Source organism: Thalassophryne amazonica, chromosome 16 (assembly GCF_902500255.1).
Source record: "Thalassophryne amazonica chromosome 16, fThaAma1.1, whole genome shotgun sequence".
Taxonomy (NCBI): domain Eukaryota; kingdom Metazoa; phylum Chordata; class Actinopteri; order Batrachoidiformes; family Batrachoididae; genus Thalassophryne; species Thalassophryne amazonica.
In genome coordinates, this window is record NC_047118.1 from 62,679,126 (window position 1) to 62,703,738 (window position 24,613).

Here is a 24,613-nt window from a genome sequence, read left to right on the forward strand (position 1 = left end):
CCAGATGTGATGGATTACAATATAACTTAGACACATTTGTACAGGGTCACAGTCTAAGGAACATCCCTGCTTGCCAAACGTGCATCTTCTGAGTGCTGTTCTAGTTTATTCATGCTTGCATCAACACATTCCTTTCTTGAAGATCTGTGCTAGAATAATGTGCGTTTTCTTACCTCAGGTCTTTTCACTACAGCGATCAGGAAAGCTGAAGCACCAGTTCTGAAGTCATTGTCATGAACGGTGATTAAATTGTGTTATTCTGTAAAACACAACATCTCACATGTGCATCCAGGAGGCATCCATGCAGTACTGATAATAAATACCAAGATGGTGCCCTGCAGCAGCAGCAGCAGCTTCATGATTCGGTGCTGCAAATGTAAATAGTTTTGCATGAAGGATTCACGTCCGCTGCCCCTCGGGGGCGCTATTCCGACAGGTAATCTTGGGACTCCACAGAAGACTGATGAGATGATGACTGGGCAGAGGAGTAGTGAGATGCTGGAGGGTTTTCCAGGCCTGAGGTCATCAGCGGAAGATACAGATCATCCATATTAGGCATGACAAACACTTTCTGTTGGCCAAAAAAAAACAAACAAACAAACAGGAAAGAACAAAAAGCAGAGAGGCATCAAAGAAATTACTGTAATGCTTCTAACTAATGTCAGCAGTTTACTAGGCAAGAATGGAAGAGCGAAACTCCTGTGTTTCATACTAATTTTTCAGAACATTCTTTCAGTATTTGATTGCTGCAGTAACATTCCCATAAGGTAATGCTAATCTGTCTGAGTTGCATCTGCATTCCATCTTGTATGTGAAAGTGACTGCTAGCACATAGCACATAGCGGCATATTTCCCAAATGTACCTAGACTGCTTTACTTCAAATACAGGGGCTGAAGGCTATCTCAGCAGGCATGGTGCAAGAGGCAGGGTGCAATCCACCTAACCTGCATGCAGTGATACCGATAACACGTTACTCTAATCTGTCTTCTTTTTTCAGTAACTACAACCCCTGGCAATAATTATGGAATCACCGGCCTCGGAGGATGTTCATTCAGTTGTTTAATTTTGTAGAAATAAAGCAGATCACAGACATGACACAAAACTAAAGTCATTTCAAATGGCAACTTTCCGGCTTTAAGAAACACTATAAGAAATCAGGAAAAATAATTGTGGCAGTCAGTAATGGTTACTTTTTTAGACAAAGCAGAGGGAAAAAATATGGAATCACTCAATTCTGAGGAAAAAAATTATGGAATCACCCTGTAAATTTTCATCCCCAAAACTAACAGCTGCATCAAATCAGATCTGCTCATTAGTCTGCATCTAAAAAGGAGTGATCACACCTTGGAGAGCTGTTGCACCACGTGGACTGACATGAATCATGGCTCCAACACGAGAGATGTCAATTGAAACAAAGGAGAGGATTATCAAACTCTTAAAAGAGGGTAAATCATCACGCAGTGTTGCAAAAGAAGTTGGTTGTTCACAGTCAGCTGTGTCTAAACTCTGGACCAAATACAAACAACATGGGAAGGTTGTTAAAGGCAAACATACTGGTAGACCAAGGAAGACATCAAAGCGTCAAGACAGAAAACTTAAAGCAATATGTCTCAAAAATCGAAAATGCACAACAAAACAAATGAGGAACGAATGGGAGGAAACTGGAGTCAACGTCTGTGACCGAACTGTAAGAAACCGCCTAAAGGAAATGGGATTTATATACAGAAAAGCTAAACGAAAGCCAGCATTAACACCTAAACAGAAAAAACAAGGTTACAATGGGCTAAGGAAAAGCAATCGTGGACTGTGGATGACTGGATGAAAGTCATATTCAGTGATGAATTTCGAATCTGCATTGGGCAAGGTGATGATGCTGGAACTTTTGTTTGGTGCCGTTCCAATGAGATTTATAAAGATGACTGCCTGAAGAGAACATGTAAATTTCCACAGTCATTGATGATATGGGGCTGCATGTCAGGTAAAGGCACTGGGGAGATGGCTGTCATTACATCATCAATAAATGCACAAGTTTACGTTGATATTTTGGACACTTTTCTTATCCCATCAATTGAAAGGATGTTTGGGGATGATGAAATTATTTTTCAAGATGATAATGCATCTTGCCATAGAGCAAAAACTGTGAATACATTCCTTGCAAAAAGACACATAGGGTCAATATCATGGCCTGCAAATAGTCCGGACCTTAATCCAATTGAAAATCTTTGGTGGAAGTTGAAGAAAATGGTCCATGACAAGGCTTCAACCTGCAAAGCTGATCTGACAACAGCAATCAGAGAAAGTTGGAGCCAGATTGATGAAGAGTACTGTTTGTCACTCATTAAGTCCATGCCTCAGAGACTGCAAGCTGTTATAAAAGCCAGAGGTGGAGCAACAAAATACTAGTGATGTGTTGGAGCGTTCTTTTGTTTTTCATGATTCCATCATTTTTTCCTCAGAATTGAGTGATTCCATATTTTTTTCCCTCTGCTTGGTCTAAAAAAGTAACCGTTACTGACTGCCACAATTTTTTTTCCTGATTTCTTATAGTGTTTCTTAAAGCCAGAAAGTTGCCATTTGAAATGACTTTAGTTTTGTGTCATGTCTGTGATCTGCTTTTTTCTACAAAATTAAACAACTGAATGAACATCCTCCGAGGCCGGTGATTCCATAATTTTTGCCAGGGGTTGTAGTTAACTAACGCGTTAATCTTTCCAAATCAGTAATCAGATTAAAATTACTTCTCCAAGTCACTGTGCGTTACTATATTTTTTGTATTGTGGGTCGATTGCAGAATTAAAACCGTGCTCAGAAGAGGGAGTGACAAGCACCTCACACCGGTGTCAGGAGCACGGGGTTCGGTTGAACTGTCCACTTTGCCCACTTTCAGCGAGCTGTGAGCTTTTTCTCCGCTGTGCTCCGAACTGAAAAACAGTATTGTCTCAAAGCGCTCAGAGATATGACTTTACAAAGATATGTTTAAGCTTTTTTCCCCCCCTTTATTTAAAACTCTGTGCTACTCTGTGTCGCCTCGCTAAAAACAGCTGATCCGCAACAAGTTATCAACAAATATTAACTCTTTTTTGTTCCACCCAAATGCACCTAATGTCTCTTTCTGAGGACGACGTGACGTAAAAAAAAGCTGATAATGCTCTGGGGGTTGGTAAGGTTAGACCTTACCTGTGTGAAGCACTTTGAGGCAACTCTGTTGTGATTTGGCGCTATATAAATGAAAATAAATTGAAATTGAATTGAAATTGATAAAACTTTCCTGTCTGTCAATCTGGTCATGTTTTCTGCATATACATTATCCATTCTTCTGATCAGACAACACGGGTATGGGTGGGGGCTCCCCACAACAGCCCTAGATTAAAGGTCCACTACTATTACTACTTCTAATTATTTCAACAACTAAAATGTTTAGAAAGACTTTAAATATTAGAAAAATGTTTGAACAAACTTAATAGTTACATTTATAAACCATGCTGGATAAAAATTGGAAGTTTTACTGTTACAGTGCTGTCAACAGTTAAATATGAGGTCAAGAAAGAGGTCTTTATTTCATTTTTTATACAATAAGTATTTATGTTCATTGAAGTCAAGAAAGGGTGACTATAAAGAGGTTCGGCAGCTACTGAAAGTAACTAATAAAGTAACTGGTAATGTAACTTAGTCACTTTTAAAACTGACTAAACAGTAAAGTAACTAAGTTACTTTTTCAAGGAGTAATTGGGTTACTTTTTCAAAGTAACTGTGGCAACACTGCCTGCATGTCTTTGGACGTGCCAGAACCTGCCTGGAGGGAACCCACACAAATACAAGGAGAAGATGCAAACTCCACTCAGAAAACTCACGGGGGGGGAATGATCCCAAGACCTTCTAGCTGTGAGACAGCAGTGCTAACCACAAAGCCATCGTGCTGTCCTCTTGCCTTACAATTTACTCAAAAATACATTGATCAGTTTTTAGAACAGTTCATGTTTTGGATGGGAAGGAGTTTTATAAAATTACATGAAAAGAAAAGTAGGTTTGTATTTCATATATACTGTCAAATAGTATTGGTCAGCTGTGGATAAGCATTGATTGACTTTTGTGTGTCAGTGTCGTGGTTTTTGCTGCATTAAAGAAAGTTGTATAAGATGGAGTCGTGTACCCACCTGGAACTCGCACTGTAACTTTCTCTCGATCCACTCAGTGACGTGGGTGAAGGTGACCTCTCTCTCCCCCAGCATGGGGCGCACATGAAGGTCTAACCTGGGAGGCACCCAGAAACTGTACCTGAGAGTGAAGTATATGAGTAAAAAATAAGTCAAGAAGCTCATATGACAACTGCAGTATTCACTTAATACACAGAATAAAATGGCAAAAAGAAGGATTCTCATCACACCATATTCTGTCAGTAGGGGGAGGTGGGATGTTGACAGCTAGTGTTCCCGAGAGCTCCAGAACCTCAATGCTGAGCATGAGAGGCATGTTTGACACCTCTGCAAACTTCTTCCTGACGTATTCGTTTTCTGTGGCTTTCTGGAAGCACTTGGACTTAGCTATCTTGTCCACAAATCTCAGAATCTTCCTACTTGCACTGCCACCAGCATGCCTGGAGGTGAAGGAGGGCATGGACACAAACACGGCATGAATGAGAAAATACTCAAAAATACTGGAAGTGTGCTAACTTTTAAAATTATCCTCACAAAACATGAACTTTTAGTTTTTGTAATTTCATGGTGTCTCAATTTGATATAGATCGATTGCAATATGGATTCAGGGGTCCGGTTTTCACAAACTCAAGTTTTTCAAAAATGAGAGTATTGCTCAGATAATAACTGAATGTTCAGCATGTATCATGCAGATTGTTGCATAATCAGGAATAAATCCATCACATCTGGCAAAAACTGCTTACACAAGACCATTGTTTTAATTTGACTCAAAACATTCAAGCATGTTCCACTTAACGTCATGCCCCATTATGGATTTCTATTATCTAGTAAAGACTACTGTACTTACGACCAGTGATGCTGGTAACGCGTTATTTAGTAACGCGTTACCGGCATCACTGGTCGTTATTTAGTAACGCGTTACTCTAATCTGACCACTTACTTTAGTAACGAGAAATCTAACGCGTTAATCTTTCCAAATCAGTAATCAGATTAAAGTTACTTCTCCATGTCACTGTGCGTTACTATTATTTTTGCATTGTGGGTCGGTAGCAGCATTAAACTTGGTCCGTGGGCAGGAGGTCGGGGTTCGACTGAACTGCCCACTTTAAGCGAGCTGTGAGCTTTTCATCCGCGGTTTTCTGCAACAGCTACGACTTGTCCTCACCTCTTAAAGCACAGTGACAACAGCACACCTGCACTGAGCTTTACAAAGACATTTTTATGCTTTTTTTCTCCTTTATTTAGAATTCTGAGCTGAGCCGTTCCGTATCTGCTCGTTAAAAACAGCTGATCCTCTGCGACGTGTCAACAACTAACACTATTTTCCACTCAAATGCACCTAAACTCTCTTTCTGAGGACCACATGATGTGAAAACGCAATAAAACTTTCTGACCTGTAAATCTGGCCATGTTTTCTGCATAAATAAATGTTATCCATTCTTTGTGCTCAAACGCCAAAGCAGGGGCGAATCCAGATGGAATGGGGGCGTGGGGCAAGGATGTGCCCCCTCACAACACCCCTAGATTAAAGGTCCAGTTTTGAAGCCTTTTTTTTTTACTACAACTACTAATACTACTTAAAATAATAATAATTTCGACAAGTAAAATGTTTAGAGAGAATTTAAATGTTAGAAAAATGTTAGAATGAATTTAATAGTTACATTTATAAACAATGTAGGTTAGAAATGGCAAGTTTTACTGTTACAGTGCTGTCAACAGTTTAATATGAGGTCAAGAAAGAGGTCTTTATTTTACTTTTTATAAAACAAGTATTTATTTTCATTGAAGCCAAGAAAGGGTGACTATAAAGTGAATTTTGGCAAAACAGGTATTGTCATGTTGAGGTTGCAGAGGGTTGTTGTCGGCAGCTGGGGAAAGTAACTAAAAAAGTCACTAGTAATCTAACTTAGTTACTTTTCCAATTGAGTAATCAGTAAAGTAACTAAGTTACTTTTTCAAGGAGTAATCAGTAATCAGTAATTGGATTACTTTTTCAAAGTAACTGTGGCAACACTGCTTACGACTGATGGATGTTTGTCTTGTAAATAATGGGCATGTTAACATTCAATCTCCAAAATGACAGTTATGCACCCATTCTGGGTGGCTTTTTTTTTGTCTGTGCACATGATAATGCAAATTAGATTACAGAATCTGTGCCAAGATTTACAGATCCAAGTTTAAACCTCTCCCTTGGCAGTAATAACAAGAGCAATCAGAGATTTCTGACGTCCGCCAATTCAGATCTGGATCACCTCCAAAATTCAGTGGAGTCTTAAGTGCCTTAATGTCTATCTGTGGTGCAATTTTGGTAAGAATCCGTGAAGCAGTTTTGACGTAATCCTTCAAAGCGTATATAAAGTTAATCTTGATCCAGAATCCAGATCTGGATTACCTCCAAAATTTAATGGGTTCCTCTATGCCTTAATATCTATCTATGGTGAAAATTTCGTCAAAATCTGTGCAGTAGTTTTGACGTAATCCTGCTAACAGACAGACAAATAAATAAACGCTGATGATTTTATTACATCCTTGGCGGACGTAATATAAGTAATAATGTTTGCACTTCATTAACATGGTGGAGGTACAGTACGTTTGTACTCTCAGTGTACCTTTTAGTTTCACATCTACTGTCAAATGAGACAAATCCACAGTTGGTAATCTTTCACACTTTGTAGCATTCAACATTTAAAACAAATGTCAACATTAAACTAGAAGCACTCAGAGTGCAAACCTCCGCCAAGGCCATGGGGTCACTGATGCCATAACATCTACACGCTGTGGAATCATTGAACCTAAAAAGTCTAACAATGATGTTTGCTCAGTAGTAAAAAAGTTTCATCTGCTGTGACTGGATAGCATGTATCCTTAGCGCTTGGCATCACAGTTTATTGCAAGTTGCACCTTTCCCAGAAGCTACTGTCATCTGAGCACTGATATTGATATTGCATGTGCTTATAGACAAAACAAATAAGAGACAAAATTCAATTTATTATTCAACTAAACTGCAAATATATGAATTTTTTAACATTTATGAAACACTTCTCTAAACAAGGCCATAGGGTCACTGACCCTAAAGAGATTCCCTCCTTGGCACAGTGATTTATTTATTTTTGTCTCTTTCTCTAAAATTGTATATAATAATCATTAGATTATTAATATATAAACAAAAATAAATGTAAGAAATATTACAATTTGAAAACAAATTCACCCGAACATGATGACAGCTGCAACTGCTTAATGCTAACTTTTAACACTGAAAATGCCATAGACATGCTAACGCATTAGCATCGGGATCCGGATCGTAATCACTTGTTCCTCTTGTCATTTCCAACCACTCCACAAAATTTCATCAAAATCCGTTCAAAACCTTTTGAGTTATCCTGCTGGCAAACAGATAGACAAACAAACAAATGCGACCGAAAACTTAACCTCCTTGGCGGAGGTAATAAAATGAACTCAACCTTAGTCAGAGTTTTGTTGTAAGAAATCTCCATGCACCCTCTGTCATAGTGTTTTGAAGGAATTGCTAATATTTCATAGTGCCAACTAACTAGTGGCTAGTAAACAAATTAATTCACCAGTATGGGATTGGTGCATGGCATTGGCTAGTACTTTGACTATAGGTCACTGAATTGTTATCAGGAATGAAAAAGTTGGATAACTGCATGCCTATAAGTGACATACAGACTGCTTTAGCACTGACAGTCACTAGTTGTTTAAACACTTGAAGGCCATAATTATTGGATTTGCAATATAGTAGATTTCTGGAATATAATGTGCTAATGAATGAATTAATCTACCCATCAGTTGCCACCACTGTCTTATCTCCCAGAGATCCCTGTGGCTCAGAGGCAGGGATTTCCTCTTCATCAGATGACCCAGCACTTGATGACTCTTCATCGCTGTCAGCCAGTATACACAGTTTAGAGCTGAAAAAGACATCAATTGTACCTCTTACTGCAATCTACTCATCTTGTGTCTTTTGAACTTGAATTTGAGATGGGCCTCACCCTATTTGTTGGGTCTCTGGAGAACCATGATGGGAGTCATCCTTTCTATCCTTACCCAGTTTACAAAGGTTCATCTTAGTCTCTAGGGTCATCTGAAGACAGCCTGTGTACATTACCTCCAGCTCCAGCCACAGGCCTTAGAGGAGGAAGACAGAGGCATTCATTTTCTCTAAATTAAAGGAACTGGACTGAAATTGCATACATTTTGTGTAATCCTCACTCAAAAAATGGCTCATTGGATGAACTCAGTTCAATTATGTGCAGGATTTCCATCTAATAAATATATGTAGCCCCAACTCAATAAAAGCACATTCATGCAAGACAATGCAATTTAATTTAGTTGGGACTACATATATTTATTAGATGGAAATCCAATCCAATGAGTCAGTTTTTTGAGTGTATCACACAAACAAATGACTCATTGGAAGAACTCAATTATTAAAAAGTTCAATTATGGGCATGATTTGGATCTAATAAATATATGTAGTCTCAACTAAATTAAATTATCTTGCATGGATGTGATTTATTTGAGTTGGGGCTACATATATTCATAAGCTGGAAATCCTGCTCGTAATTGAATTGAGTTCATCCAATGTATCAGTTTTTTTGAGTGCTACTGAAATCTCCGAAAACATTACTTGTCATTCAGCGACCAGAGTGGTCTGGCTTCACACTTAGGAGGCCAAGCATCAACTACAGCCTATTACTGAGGATCACACAGAATTTTCAGGATGTCCCACAGAGCAGCCCAATTATCCAATCCAACTGATTTGCAAAAACAAACAAAGCTGCAAAGAAGCAATGTACAATATTCATACTTGCATTAAATAAGTACTTGTAGAACTGGTATGCAGTTGACAGTCGATCTCTTGGACATGAAGCCACATTACTTTGGTCACTGAGCAGCAAGTAGCTGGGACTGAATCCTGTTGACGATCAACCTGTCAAGTACCTTGTTTGTCACAGACAGTAATGTAATAGTCCTGTAGTCATTGCAATCAAGCCTTTTCTTTTGCAGAGAGAGACATTTTTATCCCAAACAGAAGCAAAGATTGCTTGCAGCAGCAGGAAAACATCATCTTCACCAATAGGACAGATGTCAGCCCCAATACCACAGGTTTCTTAAGCTTTCTCTACCCTCAGCTTTTTCAACATCTTTCCAATCTCATTGACATTTGGTGGTTTGCACCTGACTAGCAGACTGGCCAGAAGACCCGTGGCACCAGAAATGTGCAGCATCCTGTCAGGAAGGCCACAGGAAAGTAAAGCAGAGTCATCTGACACGACTGTGCCATCACATGCCATGACCACAGATGATGTGTCACCTCACAGATTCCTCTACGTGCCTCCTCATTTGCCATCAGTGCCACCACAGCCTGCTTTTTCAGCCCCTTAAATACTCTGGAACTTCTTTCTCATGGGCAGCGCCGGGGGACAGGGGGTTGGTGTCTAGGGCTAGCCTGACAACCGGCCCTGAATTTGTCCAAATACTGGCCTCTCTCTCCTAGCCTGAGATTGGTTGGCAACTGAGACGCTGAGATCAGCCCATGCGTCAGCCTCAAGGCCTTGTCTACACTGAAACTGAACTTCTGCTATACAATCTTTTTTCTTTGTCATTTTCAAAAAATGTTCCATTCAATAAATATCTCCGTTGTCACAGATCCAGTGAAACCGCATGAAAATGCTGTAGAACACATGCCAGACCTGTATGTAGCGCTGTAACACTTCTACAAAAAATGGGGAAGAAGACATGGAGCTAACAACAAAAGCTAAAACTTTAGATGCTGGTGTCGCCGACCGAACGGTCCCCCCTAAAAATCGGTCCCCCCTGTTGACGCGGTTCACGGATTAACACTTCGTTTCTGCTTAAAACTGCACACCAGTCATCTTCTGTCTCAGCGACAGATATCTGAAGGTTTTGTACAACAATCATTTCCACATAAATTCAGCATTACTTCATCATAAAAGGCGGTGGAACAGTAGGCTAGGTTTGTGTGTATGATTTTGGTCATTCTGTATGTCATTAGTGACTGTCGTAGATCAGAATGTGGCTATGTGTACACATGCCCGTGAATGTGGCAGAGGTGTAGCAGAGAGCCATCATGACACAGGAGCCCATAGCACCCTCATAAAAATTCCAAGCTCCCCCATAGCACCTGCAGAAAAAAAAATCTCTGGAGCCACCACTGTTCTTTTTTGAGTTAGCAGGCTAAGACAGTATCTGATTTGGCAAAGTGCTGTCACACATAGTGTAGGTAGAAGATATCTCTGGCCCATTATTGGTGGTTAAACGTATCCCAGATAAGAGGATTACTAAAAGCTTAGTCATGAAACAACACAAGGCTTTAAGGTTGTGCATGAGACACACTGTAATGTCCCAAATGAGACTATAGACTGCCTACGGGTTTACACAGATGTACTGTACCTCTTTGGTCCAGTGTGGGTTTAGAAGTACTGAGAACCTGTGGTAGACAGGTGCCCATGTCCAGGTCAGCCAAAGTCAGCTCATTCATGAAGTATGGCAACTGTGATGAGACAAATAAAACCTTGAAATAGTAAATATGCTGCTCAAAAATCACACAAGAGATGCCATGAAAAATCTCACCTTGATCTTTGAGAGTTTTTTTTGGATCTTGCGTGCCACCTGCTCAGTCCAGTATTTTTCTCGAAGAAAGTCCCAGAAGATCCTGCCCACCAGCGAGTTTACCCAAGTGGTCTGGCCTTCTGTGACATTTCCCCCTGCCCCACAACTGACCTCAGGCTCAACTTCAGCTTGACCTCCAGAGCCATTGTCTTCATTATGTATCTACACAGAGCAGTGATGTATTTTAGAGTATATGGCAAATATCGACACACAATAAATCACTGAACTTCATATACAGCTGGTTTCAAAATAATAGCAGTGTGTTTAAAAAAGTGAGTTGAGCTCAAAATCCTTAAAATAGCTTTTATTTCCATACGCTCAAATGCTTAGGGAATGCACATTGTACTCCAAATCAAAACAAGAAGAAAGATTTATCAAATTTGTTATTACTTCAAAGAAAGTGAAGAAAAAGAATATTAGGCTGTTCAAAAAATAGCAATGTCTGCATTTTTCTTTACAAACTCAAACATTTACATTTGCTTGATGACTTCCTGTGAATCACTGAACTAATATTTAGTTGTATAACCACTGTTTCTATGAACTGCTTCACATCTGCTTTGCATAAAGTCAACCAACATCTGGTACCTGAGAACGGTATTCTAGGCTAGAACGATTGCACTACATTCCACAATTCCTCTGCATTTCTTGGTTTTGCCTCAGAAACAGCATTTTTGATGTCACTCCACAAGTCTTCTATTGGATTAAGGTTTTGGGATTGGGCTGGCCACTCCATAATGTTTAATCTTGTTGGTCTAGAACCAAGATGCTGCTCACTTGCTGGTGTGTTTGGAGTTATTGTCTTGTCGAAACACCTATTTCAAGGGCATTTCCTCTTTGGCATAAGACAACATGTCCTCTTGAAGTATTCTGATGTATTCAAAGTGATCCATGATCATTGGTATGTGATAAATCGGCCCGATACCATAGTATGAGGAACATCCCCACATCATGATGTTTGCTCCACCATGCTTCACTGTCTTCACAGTGTACTGTGGCTTGAATTCAATTTTTGGGGGTCATCTTAAACTGTCCACAGCCCTTACACCCAAAAAGAACAATCTTGCTTTAATCAGTACACAAAATGTTGCTCTATTTCTCTTTAGGCCAGTCAGTATGTTGTTTGGCAAATTATAACCTCCTTAACACATGTCGCTTTTTCAACAATGGGACTTTGTGGGGGCTTCTTGCCCATAGCTTGACTTCACATAGGCGTCTTCTAAATGACCTTAGACCTTCTTTGATCAGCCTGGAGCTGAATATTGGCTGAGTCTTTGCCATTCTGTCTATTCTTCAAACCATTTAAATGTCGGTTTCCCATTTTATTCTACATCTTTCTGGTTTTGGTTGCCATTTGAGATCATTTTACCTGAGCAGCTTCATTTTTTGCACTTCTTTATGTTTTCCCCTCTTTTCTCCTCTCTCAAAGTACATTTTTCTTCTGAACAATATCATTTTACTCAGATTTTCAGAGAGAAATTCACAACAACCAGCACGTACTTTTGATGTCTTCGTCTTTAAAATCCGCTCCCTCCCAACTCTTCTGTAAATAAATGGTAAATGGACTGCATTTATATAGCGCTTTTCCATCTGCATCAGATGCTCAAAGTGCTTTACAATTATGCCTCACATTCACCCCGATGTCAGGGTGCTGCCATACAAGACGCTCACTACACACCGGGAACAATAGGAGATTAAAGACCTTGCCCAAGGGCCCTTAGTGATTTTCCAGTCAGGTGGGGATTTGAACCCATGATCTTCTGGACTCAAGCCCAACACCTTAACCACTAGACATATCATTCATCACAGAACCTACTATGGACAAACTGTATCTGCATGAATTACTGACCAATTCCCATTTAAGTCAAAATGGGAGCCTTGCTACTGTCAAGACATGAAGTTTGTAAAGTGTGTAAAAAAAAAGATTATAATTTTGCCTGGGCTAAAGAGGACTGAGCCACCTGTAAGGGTGTAATTGTTGTGTGTTGGGGGGTTTGGCTGGATATTTTTGTGTTGTTTTCTTTGCTCTCCAGGTGGTATGCAAACTGGTTTTTGTCTGTGGAGAAGGTGCTGGCAGAAGAGTCCTTCACCCTCATCAGCATTATTAGCTGCACATGTGGAGGATGTTCACGTGCAGGCCTAATGACTCGCAGCACCTGTGGATGATGCTCACGTGCAAACTTAAAGACTTTCAGCTGAAGCAGATAATGAGATGGCGTTCCCGGCAGCATTGCCGGGAACTCGACCTTGTGACGTTCGTTTGTGAGACGCTGAGGACATCGCCAGGGTTTGACACATCGTGCCTGTGAAGGAGGACGGGTGAGGGACACATGCTGTCAGCACACATCAGAGGTGATTATTGTCTGAATGATCGTTAATAGTAATTTGGCATTCTGTTATGCAGGATATTTGAACATTGATGAGAATTGTGCAGTTTGCTTCTCACTGCCGTGGCGTACGGACTGATGATCCTCCACCTGTTGTGAGAAGCTGCTCATTTACATAAAGCTTAAATTCAGACCTGAATGTGTTGCTGATAGTGTGTGCCTCTGAAGGATATTTGCTGTAGCTCTGTTGACTTACCTCACCTTTTCCATCCTTCACAGAGTCAGTTTGTCGTGTCCACCTGGGGGGTGTTTGGCAGTGAATCTGAGTCCAGAAGCGCTGAGGCTTCGATCCTTTTGGGCGCTGGAGAGCGTGCCGTCCTTCACTCCGCCAGACAAACCAAATATTTATGTTGTACACTAATTATTGCACTGGAGGGGAAATAAAATGGTTTTGTTTGTGGAACCGCTTTCTGGTTATTTAGCGCTGGGTTCGGTCAGAGGTTGGTCCGCTCCTCAACCTGCGTCTGCACATAACAGTAATATAGGTCACAGAAAGAAAAATGCAGACACTGCTATTTTTTTGAACAGCTTAATATTCCCTTTTCTTGACTTTCTGTAAAGTAATAATGAATTTGATTAATTTCTCTTCATGTTTTGATTTGGAATATAATGTGCCAGTGTTCACAAAGCATTTGTGTGGAAATAAAAACTATTATAAGGATTTTGAACTTTAATCACTTTTTTTAAACTCACTGCTATTATTCTGAACACAACTATACATTTACATGAGCATTTTCAGAAGGTGTGACCTGGAAACAAGTTCCAACATTAACATTTTTATGATATCTGTATGAATCATTTGCCAGCCCGAGAAGACTAATAGTTGACGGGACTCATGCTGATTCTGAACCTGCCTTCTCTAAATTTGAAAACATCTGTAATTTGGGAACAATTCCGAAGCCCAGATTATCACAGCAGTCAGGTGTGCTGCAGATGTACCGTGGCAATCCTGAGATAGTTGAGCTGACCCTCAGAGAGAGGGTAAGAAGCGCTGGCAGGCAGAAGGAACTCAGTGTAGAGCTGCTGTTCTGACAATACAATGAGCCAGTTGATATGGTTTGGGTATTTTACTAGAAGGGCCACCAGATGCTCCTAGATGTGCTCTGGGCACGTCCAATTTGGAGGAGACTGGGTACATCTAATTAGGAAGAGACCCTAGTAAAGATCCAGAACATGTTAACCCATCTAGAGACTGGGTATGTTGTGCGATCTTCTGGCGCTAACTGGAAACTGTAGTTGCGGAGAGCAACTATGTGTAGCCAAGCAACATAGCTTTTTTGGCTCCAGGTGGGATTCATACACCAGACTCCTTCCTCACGAGGTCATCGCTCTACCAGGTCAGGAGAATTCCCACAAACCAAGCCAGTGGGAACACATTTCAATCTGGACTTCACCATGCTGCATACTAACAGACCCCGATACCACCATGACCATGGATAAGCAGTGGAAAACAGATGTACTAAACTCTCTGAAAGTATATGGACTTCAATGATAAAATTTTGGACGATGACCTTAAGTTGTACAAGCAAAACCTGGTGCTGAATCCAAAGGACTAAAAAAGTGTTTGTTTCACAAATAAATTGGCGCTTTTGTTTGACCTTCTTGTGGGTTGAGGGGCTTCCTTTGTCACTGTGGCAGGGGCTGGCTGTTGGATTGGAACTCTCAGATCCAATAAGGTGAGTCATGTAGGCACTGTAGTCCAATAGTGTTCTTGTTTTTGTTGTCCCTGGCAAGTCGTGCAGCTCGTCTGTAATTTCTTTACAAGTGTCTCCAGCACAGAGAGTATCTGGAAAATAGAGAAAAAACAGACATCAACATTTATTAATGACAATAAAAAAGGGGAATAGAGTGAAACATCTGCTTACCTGTGTTCTCCTCACTGCTCTGACTGCTTTTGGATCCACTTCTGGAAGCAGCCGCAAAGCGCTGAAACCACTCCTCCTTCTCCCGTCCCGTGCGGCCAAACAAATACAGGGTGACAGGGGGCTGATGGTCAAGGTTGGTGTGTCTCAGTGTCCTGTCCTCCTCTTTCTCCCCCTGTTCTTCGATCAGAGTATCCTCCCATGTCTCCCCCTCGGCCAGACTGATGCAGATGGGATATTTCCTGTTCCACATCCTTTTATGGGCAAGACCAGGAGGAAACAGAGTCACCTGAGACAAAAACCAACAGAAAGTCACTACACTCTCTGGTGCCACTAGAGGGTGTTGCATAAGTCAAAAACTGTTGCTTTGACTGTTTTCTTAAACATGTTCCCTCCGTGTTTGTGTGGGTTCCCACTGGATGCTCCGGCTTCTTCCCACATCCAAAGACATGCAGGTTATGTGGACTGGAAACTGACCGTAGGTGTGCGTGCTGGTGTGAATGTGTTTGTATGTCAATACGTGGCCCTACCATGGACTGGTGTTCTGTCCAGGATGTACCCTGCCTCATGTCCCATGACTGTTGCGATAGGCTTCACACTCCCCCCATGACCCTTACTTGGAGCAAGGAGGTAGAGAAAATGGATGGATGGATGGATGATTTCTTAAAATTTTTTCACACTTGGCAGCAGGTCACTGTGGCTCAGTACTTAGCTGGATTGGGTTCCATCCAGACTTTGTTTCAAGAATTAAAAAAAAGGTTTAATCAGCAATGAGAGATAAGGTACCATGGCCTCTGTTTTCCGGTACATGCGTACCGGAATTCTTTAAAAAAAAAAAAAATTCTTTAAAAATCCTACATTATTTTCTGGATTTTTTTTTTCTCATTTTGTCTCTCATAGTTGAAGTGTACCTATGATGAAAATTTCAGACCTCTCTCATCTTTCTAAGTAGGAAAACTTGGACAATCAGGTGGCTAACTAAATACTTTTTGCCCCACTGTATCTCTAGTAATAGGTTTCTGGCTGACATGAAGATGTTCCATATGGTAGGTTGGTGTCATGCTGCCGTTTTCCACCACAATTGGATCTTGAGCTCGAGCTAGTTTAGAAGGTTTCATAAATAACTGTTTAAGGCCATAAACACTTCAATCATCAGTGGCTGTTAGACTGGGTCAGAAAAGCCTCTGGACAGATATAATGTACAAGAGAGGCACATATTTCAAATTGTTAGAGTCAGATTGCTCTATATTTTGTCAGGTGCACACTTCCGTTTTTATCCCTCATGCTCAATGGGATGGAGGGCTACAGTCATCACGTGTGATGTCCATCTGTGTGTGTGTCTGTCCATCCATCTGTCTGTCCCTTAAACTTTTCATTTCCAGAGGATAACACATATTGAAATTCAGACCTGTTACAAAATTGTCTGCCATGGATAATAACCAAAGAACCACTGGAAGAATTGGCCTGTAACTTTCATGGTTGGTCTTCGGTGGACAGAGGACACCTATTGACAACCAGGGCCATTGTTTCACGACCAAGATGGCTACTGATGGCCACTTTGATTTTCGGTCATTTTGAACTCCGTCACGGCTCATCGCCACTTTTGCTATGGACGTTCAGGTTAGGTACCTAGTAAGTTTTTTTAAACTTCCCTTTTTGCTCAGGATAGCCACAGCAGATCCGACATGGATCTGCATGTTGATCTGGTACATTTTATGCCAGATGCCCCTCCAGATGCAACTCCACACATTACATGAAGAATGGGCACAGGTGGTCTTGAAAAGGGAACCTTCTGATTTCAAAACAAGTGTACTAACTGTTTGGCAACCATGCTGCTGTAAGGTTAGGTGTCACTATTTTTACCGGAGATTTTCAGGTTATGCAATACATACATTTATTGATTTTCATCCCGTTACATTAGTATGACCATCACAGCTGCCATCTAGGATTTGCAATTTTATGCAGCCATCTCTTTGGATTTCGAATTTCAATTCCAGATTGTAACTAAAGAACCACTTGTTTTTTTCCCTTCTCTCAGTTGCACAGTTCAAACCTTAAAAAATAAACAAAAACAAACAAACAAACAAACAAAAAACAATATGTTATAAAGTTTATATTGTGGTTTCAGTCATTGGCACCATTTCAACACATGGGTTTTTTAAGCTTTCTAATTCAGACTCGCCACACCAACTAAAGGAGGAGCTGAGGGGTACTGCTGGCATCAGCAAGGCTGTTTTTTGATGTGGAATGCGAGTGGTTTCAAAATGTTTTAACAATTCAACACGCTGTGTGATGAAGTATGTACTGGCCTTTGCCATTGGGCGATAGAGCTGTTTTCAACATTTTGGCTTTTAATTTGTGTAAATTGATCTGGCTGTAAGCAATTGTTCTTAATAAAGGGTACGGGCCACCTTGAGGGACCACATAGCCATTGCTCAGAGATATTTACGTCCGCCAAGGACGTCATAAAATCATTAGCGTTTATTTATTTGTCTTTCTGTTTGTCTGACTGTTAGCAGGATTACATCAAAACTACTGCACGGATTTTGAAGAAATTTTCAATACAAATACATATTAGGCCATGGAAGAACCCATTAAATTTAGGAGGTGATCTGGAACCGGATCCAGATTCTGGAACAAGTTTCCCTTTATATAGGCTTGGAAGGGTTTCACCAAATTAGCACCACAGATAGATATTACACTCTAAAAACAGATTGGTTCAAATGTGTCCAACCAATTGGTTGGACACATTTCAACCAATCTTTGGTTGTTTGAACCACTCTGTTTTTAGAGTGTAGGGCATGGAAGACTGAATTTTGGAGGTGATCTGGATCCGGATTGGTGGATGTCAGAAATCTCTGATTGCTCTTGTTATTACTTGTTCTTCCAAATAGGTGCATTAGAATTTTTTTGAGTACAGAAACAGGTCTGGATCAATGCCTGGCAGGTTTTAAAAAACCTATTATCAAGCACTGTGTATATCCACTGTATTATCCTAGTGGATGCTACTCTAACATGTCTAGAACAGTCACTGGGTTAAGTTCGTCCACATCATCATCATCATCGTCATCATCGCTTCAGTCTCAGTCCTTCTGGTCTTTCACCTGCGTGTTGACAAACAGAGTGCAGAGAGGTGCGAGTGAACAGTTCAGGTAAGAGGTCACCACGGCTCTCTCTTTCCCTTTTCTCTGATGAGCACCTGCGGGAAAATGCTTACTATTGCACCAACCTTACAGTTAGCCAGTTGGTAGGTGCGTGAACTCAAAAACACGGGTTCCTGAGGTGTCTCGCTGAAAGTTGCCCACCGGGGGATGTTGGCACGTGGGTATGCCAGGTGCAGTCGGCTGCCCTCCAGGGTGGCGTAGACGGAATGAGTGATTGACGGATGGAATGCTTCAGAGTCATAGCTGTGCACCTCATTCATCCAGCCCTGGAAAACCATTATGAACATGTTATTTCAACAGTATCAAATTACTGCAATTACTGCACTGTAGCAACATCATCTATCAAAGATTTCATTTCTGAACAAGAAATTTCATAATTTTACATTGGAATCATACTATATTGACAGCCGTGTTGTTAGCAGCATTGACAGCACTATTAGCAGGGCTTTTTAATCCTTAGTGACAGGCGCAAACAGCAGTGCAGCTTTGCAGGAGAGGAAACATGAGACACAGCAGAAACCATCCATCTCATTTAGCAATGTGGATGAATCTCTCAAAAGCCCTACAAGCTGCTGTTGGTGACGCCTCTAAACATCCCATCACAAGAACACACCCAACTTCTTTTAAAAAGCTATTTGCAAATTAACCTTTTTATATAAAGACTGCAGTGTTTCACAATATCTTTTTTAAATCTGAAATACTTTAGCAATAATCTCTTGAGGTTTATCATGCCAAAGAGAAGCTTAGAGTTAGAGGCAGCATGTTTATGTATGAAAATGGTCATTTTTATTTTAGAATTGCTGCTTTGCATTGAAAGATGGTTCCAAATCAGTTCTTTGCCTCAGACTTACTGCTACACAGGTTCAGAATATTTGGCACATAACTCAAAAACAATGAAAGGTATCGGAGGGCTGATGTATGCCCCGTGCACTCTGCACACAATGTTATAAATGTACGACTGTAATAGTGTTTTTGACGAAATATGACTTTTTCATATGACTTCTGTGTGACTTCATTATCAAGTCATTCTTACCAATCAATCACAAATATTTTGTTGATCAATATATACTTTAGATCATCCATCTAGACTTCTTGGTTCTTGATATATTGTTAAAATATATCAAGAACCAAGAAGTTATTCAGGACTTTTGGGGTCCATTGGACCCCATGGCAATTGCAAATGTCTTCTCTGACCGTGAAATTTGACCAAACTGCTTCAAAGTCTCATGTTGCATCTAGGCTTCTGGATTGTTGAGATGTGCAAGAACTAAACTTTTTAAATTCAAGTCACCACTAGATAGCTGCCCAAGGAATATTCCCACCCAGTTTGATCCATCTAGGCTTCTGGATTGTTGAGATGTCCAAAAACGAAACTACTCAAATTCAAATCACTGCTAGATAGCTAACAAAGGAATATTCCCACCAAGTTTGCGCCATGTTGGCTTTTTGACTGTTGAGTTTTTTTGTTTGTTTGTTTGTTTGTTTTGTTTTGAGTATTAAAACAGGTCTCGATCAGTTCTAAGTCTGTGGAAGAGGATTTGACCAGGTTATTGGTGACAAGCAGACATGCTGATGAAGCCGATAGATCACCTGGGGAGGACGGGGAGTGAGGCAGGAGGCAAAGTGCCTGAGCTCTGTTCTCAACTTAAGTCTAGGCCAATACCCTGGACAAGCTCATGCCTGCTTGCCACGGCTGGAAGTTTGTCTTTGGAAAAGGCCACAATGGGACCATCATCATGGCTGTCCAGGCTGAAAATCATCTTGCTTTCCTCCATGCTTGCCAGTGCCCACAGTGAGCTATAACAATATGGTCAACCAAATGACTCCATCGATACATGAAGCATGATGCTAGATGTGAAAGTCTCAGCTTCTTGTTTGTTGAGTTTTACCGAAAAGTTATCTTGTCCTTCGATAGACAGACACACGCCAGTGAAAACAACGCCCTGCTACTGCTGCTTTGCTGACGCACAGGGTAATTCATTCTATAATGTGGTGTATCTCCAAATTCAAAGGGACATATAATGAGGATAAACTGGTTAAAAATTGGTGAACCCGTACACCAGGTCAATGCCTATAGCAACTTTGGTTTTTGTTTTTAATATGCAATATATCACAGACTTGTCTGCTAGATGCTGAACACTGCCATCTCCTGGACATGTCTTGCCCTATTGCAGGGAATAATCATATCTCATGCATGATGGAAATTAGTACCAGGTGTGGCTGAAGAGACATGTAGCTTGAAATGAGCTTATCTGTTAGGTCCTTTCACTTCCAAAGCCGGTAAGTCTGATGGTACTGAGGCCGTTGCTGCTTGATTGACTCTTTCAATATAAATTACATGCTATAGGTAAAGCATTTTACCTCTTGGATTTCTGCATCCTTGAACTTTCGGTCCAGTCGATCCATGCGCAATGCTCTGGGCTTACAGGAGTGAGAGCTGTGGTTACTCCTGGCAGTGGAGTGTCGCGGTTCAAACATGAACACAACTACAAGACCCAGAATGAACCCACATGCAACCCCCACAGACAGTCCTGTCACGTAGGAGGGTAAAGGCAGCACAAAGAGCCCATATGCGAGGATACCCACAGGTAAAAGACAATGAAAAGGCAATGATGCACCTGGTACTCTACTTCGAGACTGGGTGTAAGTTCTATGATGTGTCTCATGGGAGCCATTCTGGAGATGCACCACCTGAAGTATATCTCCATAAGTATGAATCCCATAAAGGTCATTTCTGCTGCAGGTGTGGCATTCTGGACAGGCAGGTGAATGTATCAAGCAGCCCTTCTGGAGCTTTTTCAGGGGCATGTCTGCTGTGCTGCTATGCCCGCCATCAGTTGTCCTCCAGCACCTAAGATGAGTACCTTCTGCCACATCTTCAGTACTCTTTGGAATACAACTCCCTTCTCTTCCCCAGCTTCCTTGTGAGGTTGGTGAGTCCCCTGCACCAGAAGACTTTCCCGGTTTGGAGCTGCCAGGGCTTTCTTCTCCTATGATCTTGCTCAGCATGCTCAGTGGCTCTTGCATGGCCTCAGAGAACTTTCTCCGAGTGTCCTCAAGCTCAGCAATCAGCGAGCTGCCCCGGGGCTCAGGGGGCGATGTGCTGCCTGGAGAAGGAAGTGAAGCCCAGCCATAACTCTCAGTCAGTTCTACTTCTTCAGGCCTGGTCTCTGGGATCTTTGGTTGAGTAAACTGCTTCCACGCATGCAGACAGAGTTTGGAGTCTGACTTGGAGAGGTTGACCTCTGGCTCAACACGACGGGAGATCTCTGTGCTCAGGGATTTTACAAGGCTGAGAAGAGGTTTGCCTCTTAGAGAGCTGCCCTCTCTGGGTTCTAGATCTGTGGAAGAGGATTTGACCAGGTTGTTGGTGACAAGCAGACACGCTGATGAAGTTGATAGATCAGCTAGAGACCCTGGGGAGGATGGGGAGTGAGGCAGGAGGCAACGCTCTGAACTGTGGTCTTGACTTATGTCTAGGCCAATACCCTGGACAAGCTCATGCCTGCTTTCCATGACTGGAAGTTTGTCTTTGGAAAAGGCCACAACAGGACCATCATCGTGGCTGTCCAGGCTGAAAATCAATTTGCTCTCCTCCATGCTGGCCAGCACCCTCAGTGAGCTATTACAATATGGTCAACCAAATGATGCAGTACTTCATCGATACATGAAGCACGATGCTAGATGTGGAAGTCAGCATACATCCAGACATCCAGACATCTTCAGGGAGCCAAATGTCCATCACACTGAACCCTGAAAACATAGTGCAGGACAGGAACATATTAAACAGGTTCAGTATTCATTAAGTGGTTTGATTAGTTTTATAATGATGCCGTGGGCCCTGGGAAATTATAATTGCACTTTTTTAAAATTCTATAATTTATACATTTATAAATTTGTAAACTTTAACTCAGAACACAGGGTTTCCCTTTTTTGCTGTTGTTTCTCTCCTTATCCATATTGTTGGCTGAGTCCTATTGGCCTAGAATATTAATGCAGCACAAGTAGCACCAGCCTATAATGAGCTATTCTTCAGATCTAATTAAGATAAAAGTGCTGATCTTTCAGTGCAGCCGCTCCAAATATCACTGCATCACCCTAATGTTTATGAGTTTAATGGTACAAATATTTCATGAGGTGAGAGCTGGAACGTACCATTTAATGAGGCAAAGCCGAGTTGAATCGTTTGTTCCAGCTTTCATCGAATTAAATATTCGTTCCATTGAAAGAATGTAAAAACATTCATTATTTGTTTTATATAATGGCTAAAATAGATCCTTGTCATTTGATGTTTTATTAATTTATAAATAACAGAAAAGGGACTTACATTTTGGTGTTCCATTGCTGCTAAAGACCCCCCCCCCCCCCCCCCCCCCAAAGACTTTATGTAGTTCTTCAGTCCAGTGAAAAATCACATCAGCTTTTCATCCCAGCAGCTCTTCATGCCTCCAGATGGCTTACGGCGGAGTGGATTTTTTGTTTGTTTGTGTGTTAGAAGAACTAGCACCATCAGTTAGCTCTATCAAATCGTCTTCCGTCAGCAACACAAACTCCGCCATACTTGTTTTAAAGCTAAGGTGCAATCCCACTTGTGCACACACACAAGCTGACGGTGCTTGTGTGCGCATGTACTTCCAAATAAAAAAAGACTGTGTACTTCCTCAGTGCAATGAAAAAAATCATGTCAGAAATTAGTGCAGCTTTTCATTCTAATTTCCTCCTAACAGCTCTTCATGCCTCCAGACGGCTTACAGCACAGTGGATTTGTTTTGTGTGGGTGTTCGTGTGCACGCATGTGTGTGTGTGTGCACTGAGTGCAATGGTACCAAACATATGGAACCAAAGTTGCACAATAAATGGAACCAAATTGCACTCGAAATGCAACCCAACACAAATGGGATGAATAATTCATGTCACATGGCATACAAAGCACCAATCAAATGACAGGGATCTACTCACCCGTTATATAATATGCAATATTATTATATAGCTGTGACACTACGCATGCTCTGATTGGCTGATTTTCAGTCTGATATTTTCCCATATCAGACTGACCGGTTACCGTGACAATCAGTCCGGTATGCGTATCACATTTGTTACAAACCAGAGTGCAAAAAACACGAGAAAAACCAAGTCAGACGTGAACATACTCCATAAATATCTAAATAGCAAAGGAAAAAACACACAGACTGAAAACTTACCAGCTAACGGCCGGACCATCTGTTGGCAAGTTCTTCATGGAAGTGAACAGGTCTGACTACGAGCCGTTAGCAGCTTTCATATTCGGGCAATACAGTAAATTTGCATGTATATATTAATAAACAAATTATTAACCTTGCTTGCTCAGTTAATAATCCTTTATTATTATCACATTTAATTTAAATGTCAAGATTTGTTTTCACTTTAATTAAACAAACAACATCTAAAAATTTGTAATGAAGCTTGAAACTTTTTCATCACCATCATCAAATCTACAATATTAAGCCCAGTCACTTTCTATAGTTAAGTTTTTCAAGGATGGACATATTTCAGTGTGAATTAGACAATTTGTGTCATAATTGGGAGAAACTTTCATAATGTAAACACAGTGGCAATGCATAATAATGGAGGGAAAGTGTGGATTTTTTTTTTTTATGTTCCATTTGGCAGTAATATGATTCCATACAATCTCTATGTATAATTCTAATATTTTAATATTTAGTCCGTTACAGGACGACTTACAGCAAACGCAGCAGTGATGGAATGAATATAGCTCTCACCTGAGTCCGTTTGCTCCTGGTGTCAGCGGCTGTTAGAGGTGCAGAAAGAAAGTAGCATGGCTGCAGTCATCACTGTGGATGCTGCAGAACGCTGCGCACAGGGATGCGCACAAACACTGACCGCAGCCAGCAAACACCCCGTCAACTTTTACTCACTTCAAGTCCTCCCTCCACACAAAAATCTTACAAACTCAAGGGTCGCAAACGAGACGTCTGAGCAGTCTCCCAGCTGTGACATGGCTTCTTCCCTCTGTGTTTGTTCGGTAATCTGATTACACAGACTAAACGAGACTTTAATCCAGATTATATTTCAGAGACGACTCCTCCTCTCTGCGCTTCTCCTCTTTGACATCACAGAGTGATGGACACGAGCTGCAAACATCAAGAGGGTCACAGTGACGCAGTCATCTGTTCTGGAATCCTGTTTCTGCCAAAAAAAAGAAAAAAAAAAAGAAAAGAAATATCGCCTATTTCATTTTAAAAGTGTTTCTCATGTACACTGTAAAAAAAAAAAAAAAAAAATCCCTTGTTTTTGCACAAAAATTCTGGCAAGCTGTGATTACCAGGAGAATTTGTAAAAAATTACATCTTTTTATTAAATATTTATTAGATATTAAATTTAAATTACACTTCAA

At 40.9% G+C, this 24,613-nt stretch overlaps 1 protein-coding gene and 1 long non-coding RNA gene across 2 annotated transcripts; both read right to left on the reverse strand.

Moving 5' to 3' along the window:
* Positions 1 to 35: 35 nt before the first annotated feature.
* LOC117527650 (testis-expressed protein 2-like) lies at positions 36 to 21,890 on the reverse strand. The gene is made up of 11 exons (XM_034190087.1): positions 20,581 to 21,890; positions 18,285 to 18,485; positions 15,059 to 15,344; positions 14,792 to 14,979; positions 10,771 to 10,971; positions 10,591 to 10,690; positions 8,166 to 8,301; positions 7,956 to 8,084; positions 4,386 to 4,595; positions 4,156 to 4,276; positions 36 to 571 (listed from the first exon to the last, which is right to left on the reverse strand). The coding sequence occupies exons 1-11, from the start codon at positions 21,817 to 21,819 to the stop codon at positions 425 to 427; spliced, it is 2,958 nt and encodes a 985-aa protein (XP_034045978.1). The 5' UTR covers positions 21,820 to 21,890; the 3' UTR covers positions 36 to 424.
* On the reverse strand, positions 8,329 to 9,579 carry LOC117527652. Its single transcript, XR_004565580.1, has 2 exons — positions 9,536 to 9,579; positions 8,329 to 8,438 (listed from the first exon to the last, which is right to left on the reverse strand). It is a non-coding gene; the product is annotated as an uncharacterized LOC117527652 (long non-coding RNA).
* Positions 21,891 to 24,613: the final 2,723 nt, after the last annotated feature.

What these genes read in the sequence shown, in the direction of transcription:
- LOC117527650 (XM_034190087.1), bottom strand. Translation starts at nt 21,819, where the DNA reads ATGGAGGAGAGCAAATTGATTTTCAGCCTGGACAGCCACGATGATGGT. An exon ending in GAGCAGTGAGGAGAACACAG is followed by an intron (nt 14,980 to 15,058) that starts GTAAGCAGATGT and finishes TCTATTTTCCAG; the next exon opens with ATACTCTCTGTGCTGGAGAC. An exon ending in GCCCCTCAACCCACAAGAAG is followed by an intron (nt 10,972 to 14,791) that starts GTCAAACAAAAG and finishes TGCTCTGTGTAG; the next exon opens with ATACATAATGAAGACAATGG.